This window comes from Ictidomys tridecemlineatus, chromosome 11 (genome assembly GCF_052094955.1).
Source record: "Ictidomys tridecemlineatus isolate mIctTri1 chromosome 11, mIctTri1.hap1, whole genome shotgun sequence".
Taxonomy (NCBI): Eukaryota; Metazoa; Chordata; class Mammalia; order Rodentia; family Sciuridae; genus Ictidomys; species Ictidomys tridecemlineatus.
In genome coordinates, this window is record NC_135487.1 from 87149156 (window position 1) to 87173689 (window position 24534).

Sequence of the window (24534 nt, forward strand, 5' to 3'; positions counted from 1 at the left end):
CAGGGCTTCACACATGGTAGGCAATCATGCTACCACTGACCTCTTCCTCTAGCATCCACAAAATTTATGTTTAATGTTTGTACTATGGTATTTCAAATGTATTCTAACTAACAAAAAATATAAACAATGCTAACGATCTAAATAAATGCTGGTATTTTAATAAAATGATTGATTTTGGTGTGGCACTGTAATGGTTACAAATTATTTGACCCTGACCCACAATAATATTTACTTATAATCCTCACACATGCAAGCATGTGCAAAATAGCTGAACCATGAATTTCAAAAAGCAATGTTCACCATTTTGATAGATAATGACCTTTGAAATTTTCATTCTATTTTACCATATCCTGTTCTATCTCATTTTTTAAATGCAGGTAATAACCCTGAAATTGTTTTTATGACCTGCTAATTCCACATAACCCACAGGAAAGAGTACATTACTGAATATATCTGTAAACTTTTAAAATGTGGTATATATTCATTTTATGTGTAAAACTTAATTACTGACTTATAATGGCCAGTCATATATATATACTGATTTAATTTGTTTCCCTCAAATGTTAGTAAGATATCTAAGAGACTGCTATATGTGCTTCCTAACCTGTTACCATGCTCTGAAGGCAGTGTTTTGAATTAATATTTAAGTTTTTTACAAAGAAGTAACCAGGTATTGTTTCTTAGATAGTACTCTATGCAGAATTACCAGGGGCAGATTACTAAAATGTTAGATTCAACCATGGTTGAATCTAAGGTTGTCAACTTCAGACACTCCATTTCATTTATGCAGTACAAGAACTTAAATACTTAAACGTGCAAGTAAAGTTTAACACAGATGAAACAAATATTTCACTTTAAGACAATTTTCTTAAGAAATATGTACTGCAACATAAATGTAAAAACATTACAAAAATTAAGGCACATTCTTTATCTTTAGTCCAAGTTTATACATAATTTTAATATATAGTGCATTTGGTTGAGAATCCCCATATTAAATGTTATTAAATGTTACATAAATATGTTAGTAGTTTTTTGTCTCTTGCAAGTACATTTTATATTGTCATCTTATTTTAGGCATATGATCAGTTCAACAGAAACCTCCAAATTAAAAAAAATCAAAATATTTTAAATTAAGTTGTATTGTAATTTGAGTTAATATGTAATATTTTTATTGTTGAAATTAATAGAGATATAATAAGCGAAATTCTCTTTCTGCAAGTAACTAAATGTGCTTAATGGTATTCTAGTGATAATCAGTTTTCATATGTCCTAACTTTCTCCTAGGGAGTGATTTATGCATGGAGAGGTTCTATTGTAGGGTTTGTGAATTTAAAATCATCTGCCACTTCAGTGAAACACCAAAAATGAATTTAGGTCAAAAACTCTCTCTCTGAAACACACACACATACACACACACACACACACACACACACACACACACACAGGCACACAAGAAAAAAAAAACACTCACTCTCTTTCTCTTCATAGGCAGATAAATAGTAAATATCAAATTAAATAATTTTATTCAAATACTAGATTATTATTATTTATGTCTATTGTGATTGCTCCTATCTCTATGAAGAATCAATTAAAGGATAGATGTAATTGTGTACATATTAACTAAATTAGCATATTTTCAATATCCCTATTTAAAGGTGTAGTTATGAGACAATATGAACAATTTTTTAATAAATTGATATCTTGAGTCATCCTCACCAAGGAACACTTTTCTCTTATTTTGTGAAAAAGGTGATAATTTCTATTGCAGCAAATAGTGGCAATTTTATAAATATAAACCACAAGGCAACTTTTTTTAACCATGAGAGCCAAGTTCCTAAATAACAACCTTACAGAATTCAGAGTAATCACATACATGACAAAAACAGAAATTGAATAGTAACACATCCATTGGTGATCTTGTTTTAATGCTTTCTTGTTTTCAAATATGTGTACTTCTCACACATACTGTAAGTAGTACTCATGACTATTTATTTACAACTATAAAAATGTCAAACACAACAAATATGAAAGTAAAGCTTTGTACTTTTCAAGCATAAAAACATTTTGTCATTAAAATGAAGCAGAAAATTAGAATATCATGTTAACTAGTAAAAAAAACCCCTATTTTAACAATAATAATTACATTAAAATTATTATGTGACAGGATGTAATTTGTACAATTATGTACATAACAAGCTATTTAATACCAAAATCCAATACTTTTATGATTTTATTTAGGAAAATAAAGATGATTAAATATATATAAATTTCACTTGCATATACTTTCCTATGACTTTAAAATTCTTAGGCATGGTGAACCAGATGACTTAATTTACCATTTCTAATATTGCTAATTGAGCACAAGTAACATCCACATTACCTAAATTCCATTTAAAACAACTTTACAATCTTACAAGGAATCATTAGATATGTAGAGAATAGTAAGTATAGAATAAGTAAGGGGAAAAAGACCAGATGGTTGCAAAGTTTATAGGAATCAGTGAACATCAGGTGGAAAGCGAATCATACTCAGAATAGAGATGGCCAAGAGTCCATTTGTAAGATCTATACTATAGAAATAAAAATTTCTCATCTACAGTGTCTTGCAATATAAAATTTCCTTCCCAGATATGGTTTATAAAACACAAATTATAATTTTAAAGCATGAAGCCATTTTAATTGGTTTACTATTAATCTACTTTACCTATTATTGTTTATCTTACTATTTGTTGGCAGTGTGCTATTTCTCTTAATGCTTTTGAATGTTTGTTGTTACCCGAATTATTAAAATTTCTGCTATAAGACCCAGGAAACAACCATTCTAATGTCTTACCTTTAATTATCAGACTTATACATATGTAGTTCATTTTTTTAAAAAAATACAGGAATGAAGAAAGGGGGTTATAAGATCTGGGGTATTTAGCCTAAGGGCTAAATGTACTGCAAAAACAGGAATCAGGCTCATACATGTTCAGAAAAATTAAGAATACTTGGTAAAAGGCAGTTGAAGTTCAGACATATATAAGAGTAAAATAATCATTATAGTTAAATATTGTTCTTACATAGAAACAAGGAAAGATGCTTTTCTTGCCTCCATTAGGTGAACCTGACATAAGAACCAGGTGGAAATGATGGAATGAACAATCAGAGAACCACTTACCTGAAGACCTATGGGACCAGGCGGTCCAGGGAAACCTCTTGCACCCTCATCACCTTTCTGCCCAAACATCCCCTGCTGTCCTCTGGGACCTGGTTCTCCATCCCCTCCCTAGGGAGCAGCAAGGAAAATGATCATGAAGTGGAAAACCATTATGATACGAGTCATAAACTGTCTCCATTGCAATTTGTTCAAAGTGGATATATTTGAGAATAACCAAGTAAAATGTAAACTAGATTCCCACTATTTGCTACAAACGTGTCATTGTTCATGTTGCTAATATTTCATGTTTCTGGAGTACTGCTGATTGTGAGTTGATCATATATACAAATGAAGCAAAAGCTTTTTAACAGCGAAAAATGTTTTACACATTAAGTTATTTTCAACCAGTTACAGTCTAGGTCCAAAGGAAGTCACGTTATCTTGTTCTAAGGATAAGCTTGGTTAGCTATGCAATATAATTTAAACATGACCAATATCAAACATACAAATAGAACTTATTACCATACAAAAATTAACTGTGAGTCAGTGTCAAACATACGAATAAAACATTACCACACAAAAAAGTCATTGGGTTATGTGACATTTCATAAATTTCATGAAGGAGATCTTGGTTGAACAAAATGGAATACTTACAGCAATTCCTGGGGCACCAACCGGTCCTTGAAGACCTGGAGGACCGGGAGGACCCTGAGAGAGATAAAGACCAGTAAATTTAAAACTGAAGCCAGAAAATCCTATATAAAGCAAAACCTTTGCAATATAAAAGCAAAACCTTTGACCGATCAAGGTCTATTAAACCTCTCTACACCCTTTGAACAAACAGCTACATTACTCAGAAAATTTTCACTCTTAGAACTGTCAACTGCTGCTTATTTTACTCCTTGGAGATCCATAATTTCATATTTGGAATCAATTTTAAATTGACACTTATTGAACGCCTTCTCATCTATATGTGGTAGATATGTAAAAAATAGATTTGTACACTAATTTTTGTACAAAATTTGTACAAAAAATTTGTACAAAAATTTTAATGTGAACCTTCGACTTGATGTATATTAATCAAGTCGAAGGTTCACATTAAAATTTTTTCACAATACCAGATTTCTTTAGTGAAAACGTATGGGTCAGGAATAGCACAAGAAAAAATTTGTCTATGTAATATCTTCTAACAGAACATGAGAATTCTGAAGATTCCCTAGAGATAGTATGTAATTTAGATACATGAAAATTTCAAACCTCTAATATGTGCACACATGCAAACTTGGTGTTATATATCAAGTATATTGGACTCTTTATTTTGAGCAATAGATTCCAAAGGCATTATGAGCTTTACTTGCATAGATACATCCTTGCTATCTTATTTTCTTGCATTAAGACTAGTCAGGCTCTATAAAAGATATGAAAGCAATCAAGAGTCTTTGAATTCTATTTTATTCTATGGTTACCACCTTTGGGGACAATTGCTTACAGCAAAGATTCCAAAAATGTTGTCTACAAACCACTGAGGGTATTTGAGACCATTTGAGTTTTCTTCCAGTTCAAAATTCTTCATATAAAAACACTACGATGTTATCTTTTATACAATCTAGGCATTTGCAGTAATGATGCACTAATGATGACAAAATTGCTGATGACTTTAACAATCATCATGTCAATAGCTACAAATTATAAAAGCAATAACTATATTTTCATAGTCCTGAACTCTGTCATCATAAAATGATGTTTATGTTCTTGATGAAGCATGAATCATCCTTCATTTTATTAAATATTGACTTTCTTTTGTCAGGAATAGCACATAAAAAATAGCACATGTCCTTTGATATTCATAGGACGAAACTGAAGGAAAAAGTTCTTTTGTTATATATTGAAGTACAACGCCTCTTTCAAAAAGGCACTTGGACTGTAGTTTGGTTTGATGCTGAGGCAGCACTTTTTATATGGAATTCTATTTTTACTTAAATGACAAGACAGACAGTAAGACTGTAATTATTTAACCTGGGAATTTGGCAGAGATGTGATGAAAGTAAAGGAAGTTTGTGAATTAAAAAAAAAACTGACAGTATTTATAAAGGCATCAAAGATCACATTGAAATTTTCAAGCAAAATTAGAATTCTGAAATCTTATATCTGCCATTGCAGGCCTCACTGCTGCCCAATCTGAAATCATTTTCTTATGTTATTAATATTGTATAAAGTAATGTGTTAATACTTTGAAGATCTTACTTAGTCAACCAATAATTTTCAAATGATCATTGAAGGATGATATAAAATTATATATGAGGAAAAGAGTCATTCACAGTGCAAGGTAGACCAATAAATATGTAATAGCACAAGGAGCTCACTGCTTTGATAGCAGATTCCATACCACAATTGACCTTAAGAAAAGTTACGATTTATCAAATGTTGAGGTAGAATAAAAAATACCCCAAATCATCTGAAAAAAGATTTTAAAACACTCTTGCCTTTCCAACTTCATATATATGTGAGCCTGGATTTCAGCCAAAACAACGTATCATTACAGACTGCAGTGAGAAGCACATTTGAGGATATAGCTTCTTCTATTAATCTAGACCCCCAAAATATGAGGTATCGCTTTGTACTATATACTATATATATATTTTTTTTGGGGGGGAAATATAGATATATTTCATTAAAACTGCCTGGGGATTATCATTCTAAATTTTAATGAACCAATTTGTAAGTATTTAAAATTTCTCAGTTTAATTCATAGTATAATAATCCACATGGAGCACAGCTTTTGGCATTCTTAAAAAGTGTTTAAATCTACAAGGGTCCTGAGACAAAAATATTTCAGAACTGCTGGCTTATAGTCATCCAGTCATATTTAATTATAGCTTTAAGGAGGAAATAAAACCTTTCAAACATGGCTTCTGGAAATCACATAAGGTTTTCTAATTAGACAAAATGTATTTACGTATCTTTAAGAAATCTAAACAAAACCTAAGAAAAGGTAATTTACTAAAATAGAACTTTTAATTTATATCCAATAGCAACTGCATCACACTTAGGCATATGGTTTCCATATATAATTTCCTATGATACTTGTACATATCAATGTTGCCCATCACTCACTAAGGTTGTGTTCTCCTGATATAGAAATACATGAAGGACTCACGATGGGTTAAATATTGCATTATCTGAAAGCTGTTTTTGTTTTGATACAAATTATTCTCTTTAGTTAGGACCATTCATCACACTGGATTTTGGTGACTATTCAGTTTAAGAATCAATTCTAAAAAGAAAAAAAAAACTTTGTTCAAAGTTATGTTTTAAGGTATGCAATAATTGAAACATGAAAAGCATCAGAATGATAAATGGGTCACAGAACAGAGTCGTGGCTTATTAGAATATAATTTCTAGAATGTTATGTAAACTTCTATACTAGTTGAAAAAATAACAAATGTAGAACATTACTCTGCACTTCCCCAACTTGCCTTCTTATTGCAGAATATGAAACACTTAAAGAAAGAAAAAGAGGAAAATAAGAACTAAATGTCTGTAGATGCTCTTTAAGGGGCATAAATTAATGAATAAATGCAGAGGGAAAGTACATGAGACATTATCACTTACCTTACTTAATCTAAAAGAAGGGAAATTTAACAAAAATATAATTTGAATAGGATTTAAACTGGTAAACAGTGAATAAAAAAAGGCCGAGAGGCAAGAATGAACACACCATTTGGCTACACAACAGAAATTCTTTCACCAGCTTCATGATTTGTTCAGAAACATATTCCAAAATAAGTACTTAGAATATATGGAAACAGATTTATCAATTTATATACAGGTAAAGACCACAGGAATGGTATTTAATTTGGCATATGTTTGCATAGTATTTCCCACACGGAAAAGCAGGCTGGCTATTGCATTACAGTACTCTTTCATTGCTAGAGTGGAATTTAAAAATAACCTACAACTATCATACTGGACTTAATGACATAAGTAGAAGACCTCACAGAATTGTACAGCATTATGGAATGATATAACACAAAGGTAATAAAGTATTGATATTATAACATTTGGCTAGGAAAGCAAATAGTATTATGGGAAACTATCCATGGTAAACAGTAAAAGCTGTTAAATGAACGCTGGAAATAAGCAGCTGGAAACTCACGTTTTCTCCTTTGTCCCCCTTGCTGCCTTTTTGTCCTGGTTCACCAATTTCACCCTGTATTTGAGAGAGTTAAGTGAAAGTTTATTTGTAACATTGTACCTTGCATTGCACTGTTATCATTATCATTGAATTATTACATTTTATCTTTAACACAATTCCATGTTAGCATTTAACATCAATATTTAAGATGTATGATCCTGGGATCTCTGTGTCTAGCTTTGTAGTTTTGACTAACATATAGACAAAAAGTCAGATTAACATGGAGAAATACTGCAACTGGATTTAAAATTTAAAAAATTGATTTTGTCTCAAATATCCCACTGTAAAATGATAATGGAAACACATTGGTGCAGAGACAAATAACCATACATTAATCAAAAATTGCTTTTCTCCTAGTTTTTCAAATAGTAAGATAATGCACATACTCAAAGTAGTGCTGTTTCACAAATTTTCTATAGCATTTTAGAATAATATTAGAAAATCTATTAAATTCAAATACAACTTTGCATTTGGAATAAAAAGCTTAAAGTCTTTTCTTATATATTAGTAAGAGAGCCTATACTTGTCAATTTAGTATATAACTCATTCTTAAGTCTTATCATATAATATCTAAGATGAAAGTGCTAAATATATGCAGGTAATTATTTTTATTTTACATTCATTTCAGAAACATTTTTTAAAATAAATAGTAGTTGGCATCTACTATTTTTTTCTTACTGCTACTTTTCTCTTATTTCATTTTCCTATTTGTATCCCACATACTGTTTTATGGAAGATATACTAGCTTTCCACCTCTAAAATAAAACTTTCCCATATGTGGAAGGTATGGTAAAGTTTGATAAAGGTTACCTTCCACCTGTCATCCAATCTTAGACTAATTATAAAATATTTGAGAAAAAAATTAAACTTTCAAACACGTTCTGCAAAATATTGGACACTGACCTTGTCTCCATCTTCACCAGGGGAGCCAGCAGGACCAGCAGGTCCTGGGAGACCCACGGGGCCCTGTACTCCATCTCTCCCTGCAGGGCCTTGGGGACCTTTTTCTCCCTATATTGAAAATCAAACAGATCATTAATTTGTTGTAACAAACCTAACAACTAGCTGTGTGCTACAATTTTTAAGTGCAGCTACAATTTTTATATATATACTCTAGATATAACCTAGTTCCTATACTTGACAAGGAAATTGTTTAATGTTTCTAAGGAAAAAAAATTTCAAGCAGCAAATGATAACATACATAAAAGATCCCTATATCGTTTTATGACTCAGTCTTTTAAATTATTTATGAATCTCAGCGTTGGTCCACAGAAGTAATTATGATTCAACTGAGAAATTTTTCTCTCAGACACATAGTTTCTAAGTAAGTAATGGCAAGTCGGATCCGATGCCTGATGTTTGTGAAAACTTGCTGAACCTCAACTCCTCCTTAGTGTCACTGAAGTAGCTATACGGAAGATATAAGGCTTTAAAAAAAATCATAAAATCCACTTCCTTCTATGTCCAACTTCACAATAGGCTTTAGATGTAACTCTTTCCTATTTTAACACATCTGTCATGGGTTTTCTGGATTTTGGTATTTTAATTCATTGCTGCTTTTCCTGATTCAAAATGACAAGGGAGCTAGTTTTTCCTATTTTTATTTTTGTTTGTTTTTGACAGGGACATTCTTTTCCTATTTTTACATTTACCTACATTGTGTAATTAAAAAAAAAAAAGTCTTGATAATGAAAACTACCTCTGCTTTCCAGAAAACACCCTTTCAGAGTTTAAACTATTTTACTTCCTAAAAGTCAAACTTTCATAGGTTTTGCATAACACTGTATTCTCAATTGCTCAATTGTATTCAGTGATCCCCTTTTCTCTTTTTATACCAGCTGGCCATCTACAGGTTATTAGGTCCAGTGTTCACATTGCCCACCTCTCCAAACTTCCCCAACATCTATCTCTTGCCCTTTATACTGACTTTTATCTGCTTTGTCTCCCAGTTAGTCCCACTCAATGTTGGGGATCAAACTTGGTGTCTTGCATGTTAGCAAACACTATACCACTGAGCTATAACACCAGCCCTCCTAGTTATTTATTCTCCATTTTATCTCTGTCACTGACTCTTGAATTCTAAGTACCAGTGTCCTTGGTCTAAATTACTGAAATAACTCACTGCTTTCTCCTACATTCATTTTTACTTCCTTTCAAACCATGCTCTACATTGTAACCAGAGAACGAATCAGATCATATTACATAATTTCTTAGATCAGTTACTTGTTGCTGTTCCTAAGAGAAAGAACCAGCTTACTGGTGGCTTCTACTTCTGATGCAACCATATCTAATTAATTAATTAATGACAACTAAAATAAAATAACTATTAAACAAAGGAAACTTGTTGATACTTTTAAAATATGTTCTTGTTTTCAAAATGTATGGCAAACTTATTATAAAACATACTTCTCACATCACTCTGAAGACTTTTTTAAAAAAAATCCCTCAATACAATATTATATTTCAAACCTATCTATACTCATAAAATGTGCTGTGTTGCTTTTACTAAACTTCATTACTTCAAACTCAAAAGCCAAGTTAGAAATTTCCTTTTAATTTGGTTTCCCCTGCTAACTTTAACTCGTAAAGTTAATTGTTTTGTACAAGGGCGACTGCAAATTAAGATGAATTTATCCTCATCTGCCTTCATGATAGCACATGTAATTTCCAGCCTGGAGTCACTTGCTATCTATTTCTTCTGTTCCTGGTCTGTGTGAAGTTGAGAAAAATCCTTCCGCAATCTATGGCACTCTAAATTTAGATTTTCCACTCACACTTCCTCACAATGACATCACTTCTCCTCCTTATGCATCTCTTAGACTGACACCTACACAACTACTGGAACATCCATTTATCCTTAAGCATTCAGTCTTTATTTTACCACTAATACCCCTCTGGTTACATTAAATACTAAATCTTACCTTAAAAACCCACAGTGAGTTGCACTCCTTCATGTCCTGTAATTGGCCTGGTCTTATATTTAACCTATATGCACATCCTCAACTTTAATCACAATTTGCAAAATCCATCTCTAATTACTCAAATGTTAATTTATGTATGTATTTTAAGATCATTATTTCATTCTGCTCTATAAAAGTTCTGGTGTAAGTAATGATGATTGTTTACTGAAAACATATCAATTTCTGGAAAATGCTTTAAAACAATAATTTCACCTAATCCTCACAAAATACTGTGATTATCTTCTTTTTAGAAATGAGGAAACAGTGTTAGATAGTAGCTAGCAATGAGCAGTGAAATGCAGGCAAGATCACAAGTGTTCTTTAAATTACATTAGGGTTTTTAAACTGCTTTCAAATTAGAGAAGAAAGCAAAGTTAATTCATTAAAAAAAATAAGCAAAAGCAAAGGACCTAATGGGAAAATACATCAAAACATATGGATTAATGGGACTAACTCTTGACAGACTCCATTGATATTGATGTGAAGCTAGGAATTATGGCTCTAAGTGTCTTTAACTCTCTGAAAGGAAGATTCTTTTAGCAGTGCAGACACAATAAGGTAACTTCTGACCAGCTATTGACCCCAGTGCCCACATTAACATGGAATTGACTTGTAGATGAAGCCCCCCTAAATAGGATGGCCACCACGACAGTTCCAGAGAAAACCAACTAAGGTCACAAACTCCACCTCCCAATGTGAAGGAGGGATTGAATACCTGATTAGCAAAGAGTAGAGAAGGTGGTCCCCAGTTATCCTGTTAAACATCTATCAGTAATAAACTTGGAGACAAGGTTGTCTCCTTTGTCATTCTCTGCTTGGAGACAGCCTACTCAAGTGCTCTCTGCTTTTAAGACTCACTTTGCTTTTACTTTACTTTCACCTCACTTTCACATAAAATAAATTTCTCTTGATGATTTTTGGTGTCTGACTTTAAATTTTCTTTCGTTGGAACATAAGAGCCAAGGTTTGGAGTTTCAGCTCTCTGATTTCCTGTGGCCAAGAAGTTCTAATGTTAGTCAGAAATCATGAATTAAATAAATGATAGCGATGAATGCACATCCCAGTTACTGATCAGCTTTAGGCTCGTAGCCTTTTTCTGCTCTGACTTCTTCAATTTCCTAAATTTTAAGTTGACTCTTTTCTTATTACTAGTGAAGGAGGTAAATGTGTGTACAACACAATAACAAGAGGAGGCAATGCATTCAGTCCTACTTCTATTTGCTGCTCACCCTACGTATTGCTACAGAGCTTTCTTGAGGTGATCCACATGCACTGACTCCAAGTCTCTTGAATCCACTTTCTCCTTGAACTCCACTGCATTTACAATAAGGTCATAATGTCCAATGGGTCAAATCCCAGTACCTCTGTTTGCTCTTTTTATTTTCAGTATTCTTTACCTTTTAAAGCACTGAACAAAAAGAAACTCTTCTCTCATGGCCTATTTGATGGCATGCCTCTGGAGACATGTATACACACATTTTTTTTTTTTCTTATCACTCATGGATGTTTTACTCTATCTCTTACTGAATCCTTTTACAACTAACATCCATTATTATTCTCCATAGAATGAATTCTCTGTTATTCTCTCTTAACATTGCCTCATATGGTAATCTAACAGTCTGGTTTTAAATATTGCTCTTATTCTAAATGAGTCATAGATTTACAGTCCTGACCCTTACCCTTTTCTCTGCAATTTCATATATATATTTGATACTGTAATAAGTACTTGGAGCAAATTTTTCCAAAACTTCTAACTCCTAGGATTTATGGTTAAGGCAGTAACTTCACTGTGTTTTAAATCTAGCGTCCCTCTATTTCTACAGCTGGTTTTCGCAAAGACAAAAAATTCAGTTTCCTATCTGAATTCTTATGTGTAATAACCTCCCAATGAAGTTATAGGTCTAAGGATCAGTATCCCTATCAAAATATTTCTACCAATGCAGTAAGTTGGAAGAGGTTTTTAGCACCATTCTCTAGCCCACCTGAGTGAGTTTCTAATCTGATAATTAAGGGATGCTGATTGGGCCATAGTTATTGCCAAGTGGGTCATGTGGATATGCATGGCTCTTGTTTTCCACTTTCTTCCTTTCCAAGATGCTGGGTGAGTGGGAATGTGCTTGACTTCTATATCACCCATGTTGTCATTTTGTCATGAAAGTCTACACCTAGTGATAATTCCATAACATTTTTATAACAAAAGCCACTGTGTGGTAGTTAAAAAACAAAACTTATATTTGGAAAAAGGAGGGAATATAAGGGATGCATTAAACATTTTGGTCAATATTTCCTACATTTTTTACTAGTTCTTTGCATGAATATTTATGGGTCCTTTAACCTAACATTTTGGAATTACTTTCTGTTACTGTCCCTAAACAGACACCTCCTTAAAAAAAAAAATACTACCTAACACAGTGTCTAGTGGTTAGTTTTTCTCAATAGCTATTTATTGAATAAAAGAAAATGGAATGGACATCCCAAGCTGCATTCTTTACTGTGTTATGCCAAGATATGTGTGACCTAGATTTCTCAATGAACTTTTATCAAAGGGCTTGAATCTGTTTCTTTTTTTTATCTCCTCCATGCAGAGACAACTCTAAAATATAAGGCTTAAAGAAAATTTCTCAGCATATATTAGAAATGCTTTTTCTGCCACCCCATAATTCTAAACACAGGTGTCATTAAATGTTTCTGTTTTTTATTATTCTGGATTACAGAGATCAAAATAAAAAAGGAAGGAAGAAATGAATGAATGAATAAATGAATGGATGAAAGAAAATAAAGAGTGAAAAGGAAATAAAAGGAAAGCAAAGCAAACAAAGGAAAGCAAAGCAAAAGAGAAAGGAAAAAAAAACCTGCTTTATTTTGAAACTGCTATGATTCAAATGTTTGCCCAAAAAGCATGTGATGGAAGGCTCATCCTAGTGCCACCATGGTGAAAGGTAGGGCCCAACAAGAGGTAATCGTGTCATGAGGGTGGAGTGAGGAAATCAATGTTGTCATAGGGGAGGACTCATTATCACAGGGTTAGGTTTACTCTCTGTCAAACTCTCTTTGCTGTGTGATGATGTAACATAGATGCTCTTGTGAAATGTGGCCCCTTGATCTTGCGCTTCTCAGCCTGTAGAACCATGAAGCTATGCAAATTCTGTTCATTATGAACTCCCCAGTCTGTGATATTATCTTACAGCAGCACCAAGTCAGAAACTCTGAATGATATCACAGAGTAATGAGAGGAAAATATGTGGACAATGAATGCAATATATTTGCTAGAGCTGAGGATTAACTATAACTGAATTGTGGATGTCCAGACTTATAAAGGTATACAAATGCATTAAACTTATATTTTGAGGGATCTTAGCCAGCACCCTTCATCTACATTTACTGAATTAGGCTGTATTTTAATCTTGAGAATGAGAATGCTCTTTCAAAAAAAATATGATTAAATCAAAAGCATATTAAAAAGTAAAGGAAAAATTAAAAAAAACATAAATTCAATCACTAAGTCCTTCATCACTAAAATTTCAAATTTTAAGACCATAAATATACCCTGAATAATTGGTCAGAGTCCTCCCATCTCACTCAGTTGAGATCAAAACTCAAATTACAAATATACAGCCATTTTCTATGGGATTCATTTATGGATTATAGAAATGACTGAAACTGAAGTTGTATCATAACACGGGTGTGAAAAGTTCACACTTTTCTAATAAAAAGCAGCAAGGTTTAGTTTTAATCAAAGCTCCCAATTTTATTTTTAAAAAGGAGCAAAATGAGAAGATTTTTACTTAATAATATCCAACTCCCTCACAGATATTAGGGTTTCATAAAGTGTGGGAAAATGTCACCTCACTTAATTGAATTTGAAATTTTCTCTATTATAAATATAAAAGGAGGTGTCTTGATATGCCAGGCACATATACAGGAAGAGTACAGTCAGGTAGGAAGAGCTAATATTTTTGAATAAAAAGCAATAACTTGTGCAAGGTCACATTTTAATGCATTTTCTCCTCAACATTACTTACAGGAGCACCCTTTTCTCCAGCTGGACCAGGGGGCCCTTGGGGTCCCGGACGCCCTGGCAAACCAATTGGGCCAGCAGTACCTGCTGATCCACGTTCTCCTGGTGAGCCCTAGAACAGAGGAAAATAATTATTTTGTTATTAATGGAAATAAAAATATTACTGCCTTAAGTTGCTTAGGTAACAATGGCATTTTACAGTCCAGTAAAAAATATAAAAAGAACTTTTAGAAAATTTTAAGATCTCAAATATGAACAGCTGTATCCACTATTCAGGAGACTAATTTCTTGTTCCAATATTCAGCGCAGCTGTTGACGTTAGGTAAGACTAATGAGATAAACAACCACTTCAAAATTACATATGTATTTACTGTTTTATGGATGCTAGCTTTTTAAATTTGTATTTGCAATTGTGTACAATGCTCTATAAAATATCTATCCAATCTAATCTCTCATAAACTTTCTTTGTGTATATTATAAAAAATTGGCAGAATCCATTCCTTACACTATTATTTCTTAAAGTGATTTTAGAATTTCACTTCAAACTTACTAAGTCAGAATTTCTAAATCTAAAAATTGCCTTCAAAAAATGTCTTAAAATATTTTCAAGTACAACTTTTACATAGAAAAGTTTGATAATCACTATACCAAAGTTTACATTTTTTTTTCCTGGAGAAGGCCTTAAATTTATCATAGAATTCTCTAGAAAATACTGGGTCTTATTAATTCACAACTGATTAGGTTTGTGAAACTGACTAAGAAAGATACCACATTTTTTTAAACTAATTTGCTTTGAAAAATATCTCATGTAAAAATTTTTAAAAATAACCTTATAGTTTTCATATTCTGTTTCAACAATTTATGAAAAAATTAAGTAGTGAAGGATAAAAGAAATTTAAAAATATTTACTAAATTATGTGAAGTATTATATACTTTCTATTTTTATTTTTATTTAATATAATAGTATTTTACCTTTGGATGAGAGTCTTAGATGGGTGATTGTTATAATTTATCATATTATTTTATAATTGAATAAAATGGAGAAATGGGCTCATTTGTTTCATGAGATGATATTAGTACCTTTACCTAGTATCTTTATACAATTTCATTTTAAAATTCATAATCAATTATTTATAAAATCTGGAAAACATTATTTAACACTTATTTGCAAGTGCTATACTTCCCATACTGTAGAAATCATTCTAACATATAAATTTGAATTACTGAATTTATTCTAATTTATATTTTATTATCTAGGTAATTAATTGCAAATGGCAATAAGGAAAATAGTAATAATACCAATGATTCATATTTCCATATGCTTTAAAATTTACAAATTATTGTGTTTCACTTTGTCATTTTATTCTCTCAAAAATCTGAGGGAATTGATCCTGCAATGGCAGCATCTGAGCTTTAAAGATGAACAAGCTGAGGCTCCAAGACTTCCTCATGATTACATAGTTGTTGAGGGAACTCTGACATTGGACTCTGTTCAGTGCTCTCTCCATAGGACCCCCCACTGCTGCTCTCTGATGAGGACATCAATCATTCCTAAGGACCATTATTGGGGAATGTCTTTAAATTCAGCACCCACTCAATTTCACCAAGTCCTCACTGATTACAAAAAGATTACAAATAAATTTACTTCTTAATTTCCTGACATTATTTTCTAAATAAATTCACAAGCTACATATAGTGCTTTTAACTGGCCAGTTGTCTGAATATAACAATTAAATAAAATAAATGAAAGGGATACAGATTTATAGGAGATAGAGTAATTCAAGAAATATTATTTTCTCTCATTTCTGTTGATTTATGACTAATTGAACCACCATGATTACTATGGAGTAACTTAAACACAGGGATGCAGAAATAATTGGAGAAACTTTGCCAAACTATGGTTAAAGAAATTATGAAATTAGATATTGACTTAAATAAATAATGACATTTCTGAGCTCTGAGTACTGTACAAAGACAAATCTAGAAAATAGTCTTCATATTGCACAATAATGAAAGAATTGTGTAAATAGTACCTATTTACCAATCAAGTATCCCAAATACTAAAAATGCATACACAGTTACAAGGGAAAACATAAGTTAGAATTTTTCAAGTAATAAACTTCTGCAGTGCTATCAATCTATATTATTTTAATTTCATAATAATAAAATAATTTTTTGAAGAAGTGGCTTATCTGTTAAGTGGCACAGTTCTGATGAGTAACTGCAGAGGCCAGTGCAGAAGAGAAATAATGATGGCGGAGTCTTTGGAGTGTTTCAGTGTCAAGAAGTGCACCTCTAAATGAAAAGTAGCTCAAAGATATGCTGCTAATTATTAGAGGGGAAACCAAGCAGAGAGGGGGAAAAGGGAGGAATGGGGAGGAGCAGTGGGATGCATAGATATTCCCCGAATTAATAAAATGAGAGAAAAGTTTCAGTAATAAAAATACTCCTTTGTTGGTAATAGAAAAACATCAACAAAATTACGATATATAATGCAACAAGGGTTATTCTGTTTCATTCAGTTTACAATTGACAACCCCTTAAGATAAATTCTCACTATCAGAAAAACTGATCAATGTACCTACAAGGTATGACATCTTTTATTTTAATCTTCCACTTGTAAACCTCAGGAAAGATTACCACCCATTGTTTTTCCAAAGATAAAATATGCATCCTATATAAGTGCTGAGATATTTTATTTGTAATTGATTATACAAAAAGAGATGCAGTTCTGATAAATCAAGGCATAAAATCAGTAGGTTTTTAATCCTGTCTAAACCCCAATGTTTAAAGTCTACCCAAGTAATCCAATAAATATTATTTTCTCTCATTTCTGTTGTTTTATGGTATCACCACAGGCTATGGAGGTGGACAACTGTGAGAAGGGAAAGATAAAGAGGATTACTAGAATGAAAATGATTACGTAAAGAAAATTTGCTATTTTCTGATTTTCAGGCCTAAAATGTAACAATAACTGTACAAAGTACTTTTCATATGTAAGGTATTTTAACATACCACAGTGAATCTCATCACCACGTACATCCACAAGACACTAAGTAAGCAGCAGAAAGATCAGTAGAGGGAAGGGAACAGAGGGAGGAAGGAGGAAAGTGAAAGAGGAAGTATTAGGGACTGAATTAGAGTAAATTATATCTCATGCTTTTATAATTATGTCAACATGAATCCTATGTCATGTATAATTCAGAAGAACCTACTAAGGACTTTATAAATGGGGAACAATTTTTCCCTGACTCTCTTTGTACCCACATAACCCATACGTATTGTGTTAAATTTTGATAAGTAGAAGAAATAGAGCCATTTAAGGCCACTTCTTCCATTAAAGTTCAAATTGGTTATAAATACTTTCAATGGATCAAAGTGTTTTCCTTTACCCAAATAGTTCTTCTCCATTTTCAAGACCACCAAAGAACTGTTTTCAGCTTGGCTAACTACTCAACAAACCTTTTACCTAAGACACCATGGTGCTCTTTTATCACATTGCTGCCCTGATCTGAAATGTTAAATCTTTCTCTTATTGATGCTGAGTCTAAAATTACTTGAGTAAATAAACCTTCTTCAGAGTATATTCATCCTGATCTTTCCACAAAAACATTCATACACAAATACTTAGAACTGCTTTTACTTTATGTTTTAGAATTCCAGGTGAAAAGCATTTTTTTCCTACTATTACAAGTCTCACTGTTACTTACACAGTATGTCCAATTTATCTCTGAATATTTGGTTACACTATCTCCTGATGTGAGAAGTCTTGGTATTTTCCTTTACTATCAAAAAAAAAATTCCAGCCATTCTTTAGTCACAAGTAAAAAACCCTTTAACCAAAAAACAGTATTTCCCTAAGAATTAGAAGAGAAAAATACTTTTAAGTATTCCTTACATATAGTGTTTCAGTTTTGCTACAATTATTTTCTAAATAAATCAGCATAGCACTGGACACTGAATTCCCTTTTAAAAAATATCCCCACTCTCTTCATTGATATCACCAAAGGGTAAAATATGTACTATGTACATTAAATAATAGAAACAATAGCAATAAATATAGAACATAATTAAATCAGTGATATGTATTTATATTTTTATAAAATCTCACCTGCTGGATTTTTTTAAAAAAGCTCTCTTGCTAATAATCAACAGAAATTTTAAAAATTTCAGAATAACAGAGTTGATTCTGTGTTTTCCCTAAAAATATGTGGTAATGGAATTAAAAGAAATACATGCTGCCTTAACTTGATGCATTATGATTGATATGTCACAAGGAAATAATTTATGGCTCTTTCTTTAAAAAAGAATGCATATTAAATTAACAATGAGGTATGTTTAATATTTAAAGTTAATCAAGATATTTCAAATAATTGTATTAATGTGTCTCAAATATAGATGAAATGCCGATTTGAATCTATGAAAGTTTGTATAGTTTGTAGATATTTTATGCTTTTATTACAAAGCATAAATATTTTAATTTCTCCCTTGAAGCATTCATAAGATTAAATTTCAGATTACCATCTTTCTGTGAAACCTGCATTAAAATTAATAACAAAAATATATTATCTCTTTGTAGTTAAAATATTGTTCATGATCTTGTCATAGCTCATAAACTTTGAAACAAATGATGAAAACAAGAAGAGACTTTTTAAATGTATATTTGTGCCCCAAAGTACAATTTCAATTTCCTTTCCTACTAGTTATTTCAAATATTCTATAAGCCTAGATATTTGTAATAACAGCATGCTCTGCAGTGATTTTATTTTATACATAAATAAATGAATAGTGAAAATCTCTGATGGTACCAACTGATTAAGCAAGTGATACAAAGAAAATTTGCAAATCTTAAATATTCCCAAGCCAACTTTAAAAGAATAAGACTTATGAATCCTTTAATCTCAATTGAACCACTGGAGAAGTTCTGTCTCTTTTTATAAATTGAAGTTTAAATCCAATATTAAAAGAGGGTCCAGTTTACATATTCAATAAAAAACATACTGAGGATCCATTCTCTAGTGACACTTACTGCAGATACAAAATATATTACAATAGGTACCAGCCCTTGAGAAACCTGCACTGTAAATGAATTATGTTTCATAAAGAGTAGACATGTATAATGATAATTTTTTTGCATTGCTGTACGGTTAATAAGAAGTTTTACAATTGTGCAATAAATGAAAAATTATGTCTAAGATGTACGTTTAGATTTAAATACAGGTTAAAGTCACAATGATCAGAACCACAAAAGTAGAAACTTCTGCGTTGTTTTTGTCAATGATTTCAGCAGTTGGAGTACAGCACTTGGAACACAGCAGGCCCTAAGTAAGTGTATCAATTGAATGTGCAATCTTTTCCATTCCAGAGTCAGAGCACTAACTTTCTGATCTTGAGCAAATTCTCTAAGAGTCATTTGCTAACCAATAAATTAGGGACACAGTCTATCATGAGGCTTGTGTGATATTTAATATGTTGATAACACCTGAAAATCTTTCAACAATTCTTGTCTTAAAGTATGAATGCAACAGATGTTGGAAAACTATATATAAGCATCTATATATTTTTGAATAATTATATAATCTCAAATAATTGTATATGTAAAATTTTATAGAAGAGATAACTAAGATCCAAGAAGTAATATGGTATTGTTAAAGTAAGGTGGGGGATGAGGAACTTTCTCCACAGAGCATTAAACTGTTTTTTGTGTTTGCCCCTAGAGCAATGATGACTATTTTACATATTAAAAGTGTTGAACTGGAAAGAATTTTCAAGAAAGGTTAAAATCTAGAGAAATATCAGTTTCCTAATTTGTGATATAAATACCAGTGGACACATGACAATTTAAAAGTTCCATTTGTATGACCTTGCTATTGTGAATAACTAAATACCTGCGCTATTTTTATGATGTGGCATTTTCATACAGGAGCTAATAGGAAATATGTAAGTTATAGAAGTGTAGAGATCTATTGCCCAGCATGAGGACTCAAGTTAATGAAAGGGCACTGTACTGTGCATTGAGGTTAAATAAGTAGATTTCAGCTGCTCTTGTCATAAAAAAGTAACTGTGATAGAAAGTTACTTGCTTTATTATAGTAATAATTCCACTATTTAAATGTATCCCATTACATCATGTTGTAAACCTCAAATATATTTTCAAAAACCTTTTGTAAAGGCAACAATTTAATATGTATTGAATTAACATATTATAATGACAGTATCATTATATTTGAGTACTCAATAATAACCACTATGGAAAACTTAGGATTTTTTTTTCTCATTTTCAAAAAAAAGTGATCATGCTTTCATAAAGAAGGAATTTAAATATCTATATTTAGTTCCTTTTTAAAGTATATTGTTAGTTTTAGCCCCTTCTGCAACCCCTCTCTCTAAATTTTCAGTGTCTTTTCTAAACCTCACAATGGCAATGAAACAAGCAACAATAACATCATTCTATATTCTTGGGGAAGTGAGAACAGGGCCTGTTTCTCAAATGCTTTAAACAGAGGAAGAGGGAAACACTAACATAGATATTTTATCAGTTATTTTATATGTGTATTTCATATTCTGAGGAGCATTTGTAAAGTAAATGAAACTGATAAACAGACAAATGATCTCATTAGTATTCACTTAACATGTATCTACTATGGGGAGAATAGAAGCATAAACATAAGAGGTTCTTGTAATACAGAGCTATTCAAGTAGGTCAAATTTAAGGCCAAATTGACCTTCATGGCAAGACTAGTATGATATAATTATACTCTTCAAATGATATATTTTAGATCACACAGGCCAAAAATTTAGATGAGATATCAAACATTATTAGAATTTAAAGCATAAATTCTCAATGATCAAAGTCATGCAGTTATGCAAACTTTGGTCATTGGTCTCCAATCCTGGCTCTACCTGTCTCTCATCCCTAGCTGGATGTGAAAAATAGCTTAACTGGGGTCAACCTGGGCCACAAGGTTATGGCCACAAGAAGATACCCTTTATCATAAAAAGTACCATATATGACCCAATAAGCCAGCAGGTGCCATCCTTCTGAAACCTTGTCTATTCCCTTGTTTGCAGAACAAGTAAATGTCAGTGCAAAGAAGGTTCCCAGGAACAGGATGCAGGGGAAAAAAATGAAAAGAAATTGTAACTATGAAAGGAAATAAATGTAAGCTCTTAAAGAAGAGAGGACACCAAGATGAAATAATAGCATATGAAGAGTATAACAGATTTAGAATCTTCAGGGGAAACCATGAAAGAGAAGATACAGGAAGTGGGAATCACAGTATTTCAGTTGAGAAATACTGAACACTTACCCTTTAGCAGCTATTTGACTAATATATTTTCCCCATATTGAATCCTAATACTCCCAGGAGAAGGAAAGAAATATAAAGATAAAAGGCTTTACCAACCACCCTATCATATTTGTTTTAATCATATTTTTTAAGAAAAAAACTGTTGGTAAAGAGATGATTTCATATCATAAGATGTGGAGAAAACATTACTTAGGTAAAACGTTCTCCTGATTTTTCTTTAGGAAAATAGAGGGGGTAAGTGAAAGCTGAGAATTTGCTACATGTCATATCTGCACATATGGCATGTTTATATACATACAAAACATTTACCCAGTTTATCTTCAATATGCAGGAAAGTGCTGCACTGCCTGCCTCTCTCATTCTTCACTCCTTGGTGCTTTCTGTTTCATGTGGGTAACAAGTCACCTATACATGCTTAAACCCCTGTGAGCAGTAGACCTGCCTAGGCTTTGACTGGCATCTATGACCAGTTCTTGGATACAACATCATGCATACAGTGAGCACTTGATTTTGACTTGACTTAAAAAGAACAAAGTCACAGAACTCTATTGGTATTTTTTTTCTTAAGTGAAAGAACTATGAACTGTTTCTCAATACACATTTACTCCTAGTAGCAAAATCTTTAGAAAACCATAATCTTAAAATACCTGTTCTTTCCTAACAGGACAAAAATAGCAATGAGAACTTCAAGACTAAATTCAGCACTCACAAAAATTGTTTTCATAGATAAAACTGATTTTTCTCTTATTTATAGCTCCAATCCAACATAATTCTTTTAGACAAACAGCATTATTTTCAATTTTGTCTCTCTGGCCTTTTAGTTTATCACTTAATACCTATTATTATCTGTCATCCTCAGTAAAACATAAGTTCTTTGTAGGAAAAATCTATTTTATGGATCTGTATAACTTCATCTTAATAAATGGTACATTCAGATATTTGTTTTTGGTCATTCCAAAAGAAAAAAAAGTATAATAGTTTACAGAGAATGCATAATATATAAAAGAGAATATAAGTAAAAAACAGGTAAGCATGAAAGACAGGTAAGCAAATAATATTTTATTGCATTATATGAAGCTAAAAATATTAGCAATCCAAACATGCCTATAGACAAGAGATTTTCCCTCTGTAGGCCATGATCCATTGAGTGAGTTATAAAGTCAATTTAATGGATCTTATCCAGAAGTTAAAAAATAATGAGAACAAAACATAATAACTAATATTAAAATATGTACAAAATTTGTACTTTTATAATAAGTATGTTCAAAAGATTAGAAAAGTAATAATAAGGCATCATCTTCCCTATTGAGACTCAATTTTGACTCCATGATTTTTGCAAGCCAAAGGAAGAAGGAAATTCTGCATTTCACAATTGATAACATAACAACTAAAAGAAAAATAGTATTCAAGAAACCACACAAAAATAAAATAATTCTATAAAAGCAGACTTAAAATGAATACTTTTAAAGTTATGATTATCAAGAGATTTCTTCTGAGGATATTTACAAATAGGATCCTGTCTAAAGCAATCTCCCATGTTCTCAAGCACATTCTTTAGACATATCTTTAGGCATGTCTTTATGCTTCACCGTCTTTCTGAACACAAGACGATGGCATTCCATGTAGACCAGGCAAAGCTTAGTAAGCTCATTGTGAGAGAATGTGATAACAGTGTGATGCAAATTCTCTGGTCTCTGTTTATTTCTGAATGAATTATGAATAAAGAGAACAGGTACAAAATATATTCATAGGTGAATAAACAGATGGACACAGAGATAGATGGATGATTACAAATATTGTATTTGCTTTCTATGGATTAGAAAATATAGATAGGATACAGAGTTTAGGGTGCATGGTTGTGACACATAAAAATATCTATAATCATTAGGGACTCAACCTTTGCTATGATAGTTTAAACAGTTTAGTCTTTGATTCATTCAAATAGTCAATTGGTTACAGTGAAACTGTAAGAGTATTAAAGCTGAGTTATCTGGAATATTAGCTCTTCTGACTCTTATTTTAGACAAAATTGTTCACAAGGGTATGGAAGCCGGGTGTGATGGCACACGCCTGTAATCCCAGTGGCTTGGGAGGCTAACACAGGAGGATCACGATTTCAAAGCCAATCTCATCAACTTCGAGGCCCTAAGCAACTCAGTGAGATCCTGTCTCTAAATAAAATAAAAAATAGGGCTGGGGATGTGGCTCAGTGGCCAAGTATCTCTGAGTTCAATCCCTGGTATCAATAAAATAAAAAATAAATAAAAAGGGTATAGAAATGTCAGGACAACTTGGAAAAATGTAATCAAAGAGGAGGGAGGAAGGGAAAGAGAGGGAGAAATTTAGTTAAGCAGATGTTACAGAGTGAGAGATCTACATATCTAGAAAGGAATTTATGTAATGAGCTATCATGAATTTCATCTGCAGATAAAGGACTTTAAACTTATACAATCTAATTATCTTCTCTAAGCCTAAGATCATTTGCCTTAAAAATGAAATGCAATAATACGACCATGTCAATTTGCAAGAATATAATGAATATATAGTACTCAAAACAAGGGTTGGAAGAATGCACACTCAATAATATCTATTTTTCTTTTCTATTTTCTTTTTATTTCCCATTTCTTCTTTAATCACATTCTTTTCCTTAGACAATTCTTCAATTTTTAATTTTCTTTCCCCTAATGTGAGTAACTGCTAAATCTCCAACACTCTCTGTTTCTGGGCATTTCTTCTGTACTTAAAATTACTTGGCCAATATCCCAAAGTAAAGTTAATTTGAGATTGATATAAAATCAGACCTACCCATTATAAAACAAAGGAGTTCTATAGAATATTCCTATGCTGTTTTCCTCTTATGACTTATAATTTTAGATATGTCCCCAACAGATCAGACATTTCCCTCTACTATT

At 31.9% G+C, this 24534-nt stretch overlaps 1 protein-coding gene across 7 annotated transcripts in view; it reads right to left on the reverse strand.

The window, feature by feature from the left end:
* Col11a1 (collagen type XI alpha 1 chain) overlaps positions 1–24534 on the reverse strand; it is a 208372-nt gene that overhangs the window by 43672 nt on the left and 140166 nt on the right. For all 7 annotated transcript variants that reach the window (XM_078026837.1, XM_078026836.1, XM_078026841.1 and 4 more), the window contains 5 exons: positions 14317–14424; positions 8238–8345; positions 7296–7349; positions 3794–3847; positions 3161–3268 (listed from right to left, as the gene is read on the reverse strand). In XM_078026837.1, the coding sequence (XP_077882963.1) occupies positions 3161–3268; positions 3794–3847; positions 7296–7349; positions 8238–8345; positions 14317–14424 (432 nt within the window). The remainder of the gene's footprint in view (positions 1–3160; positions 3269–3793; positions 3848–7295; positions 7350–8237; positions 8346–14316; positions 14425–24534) is intronic.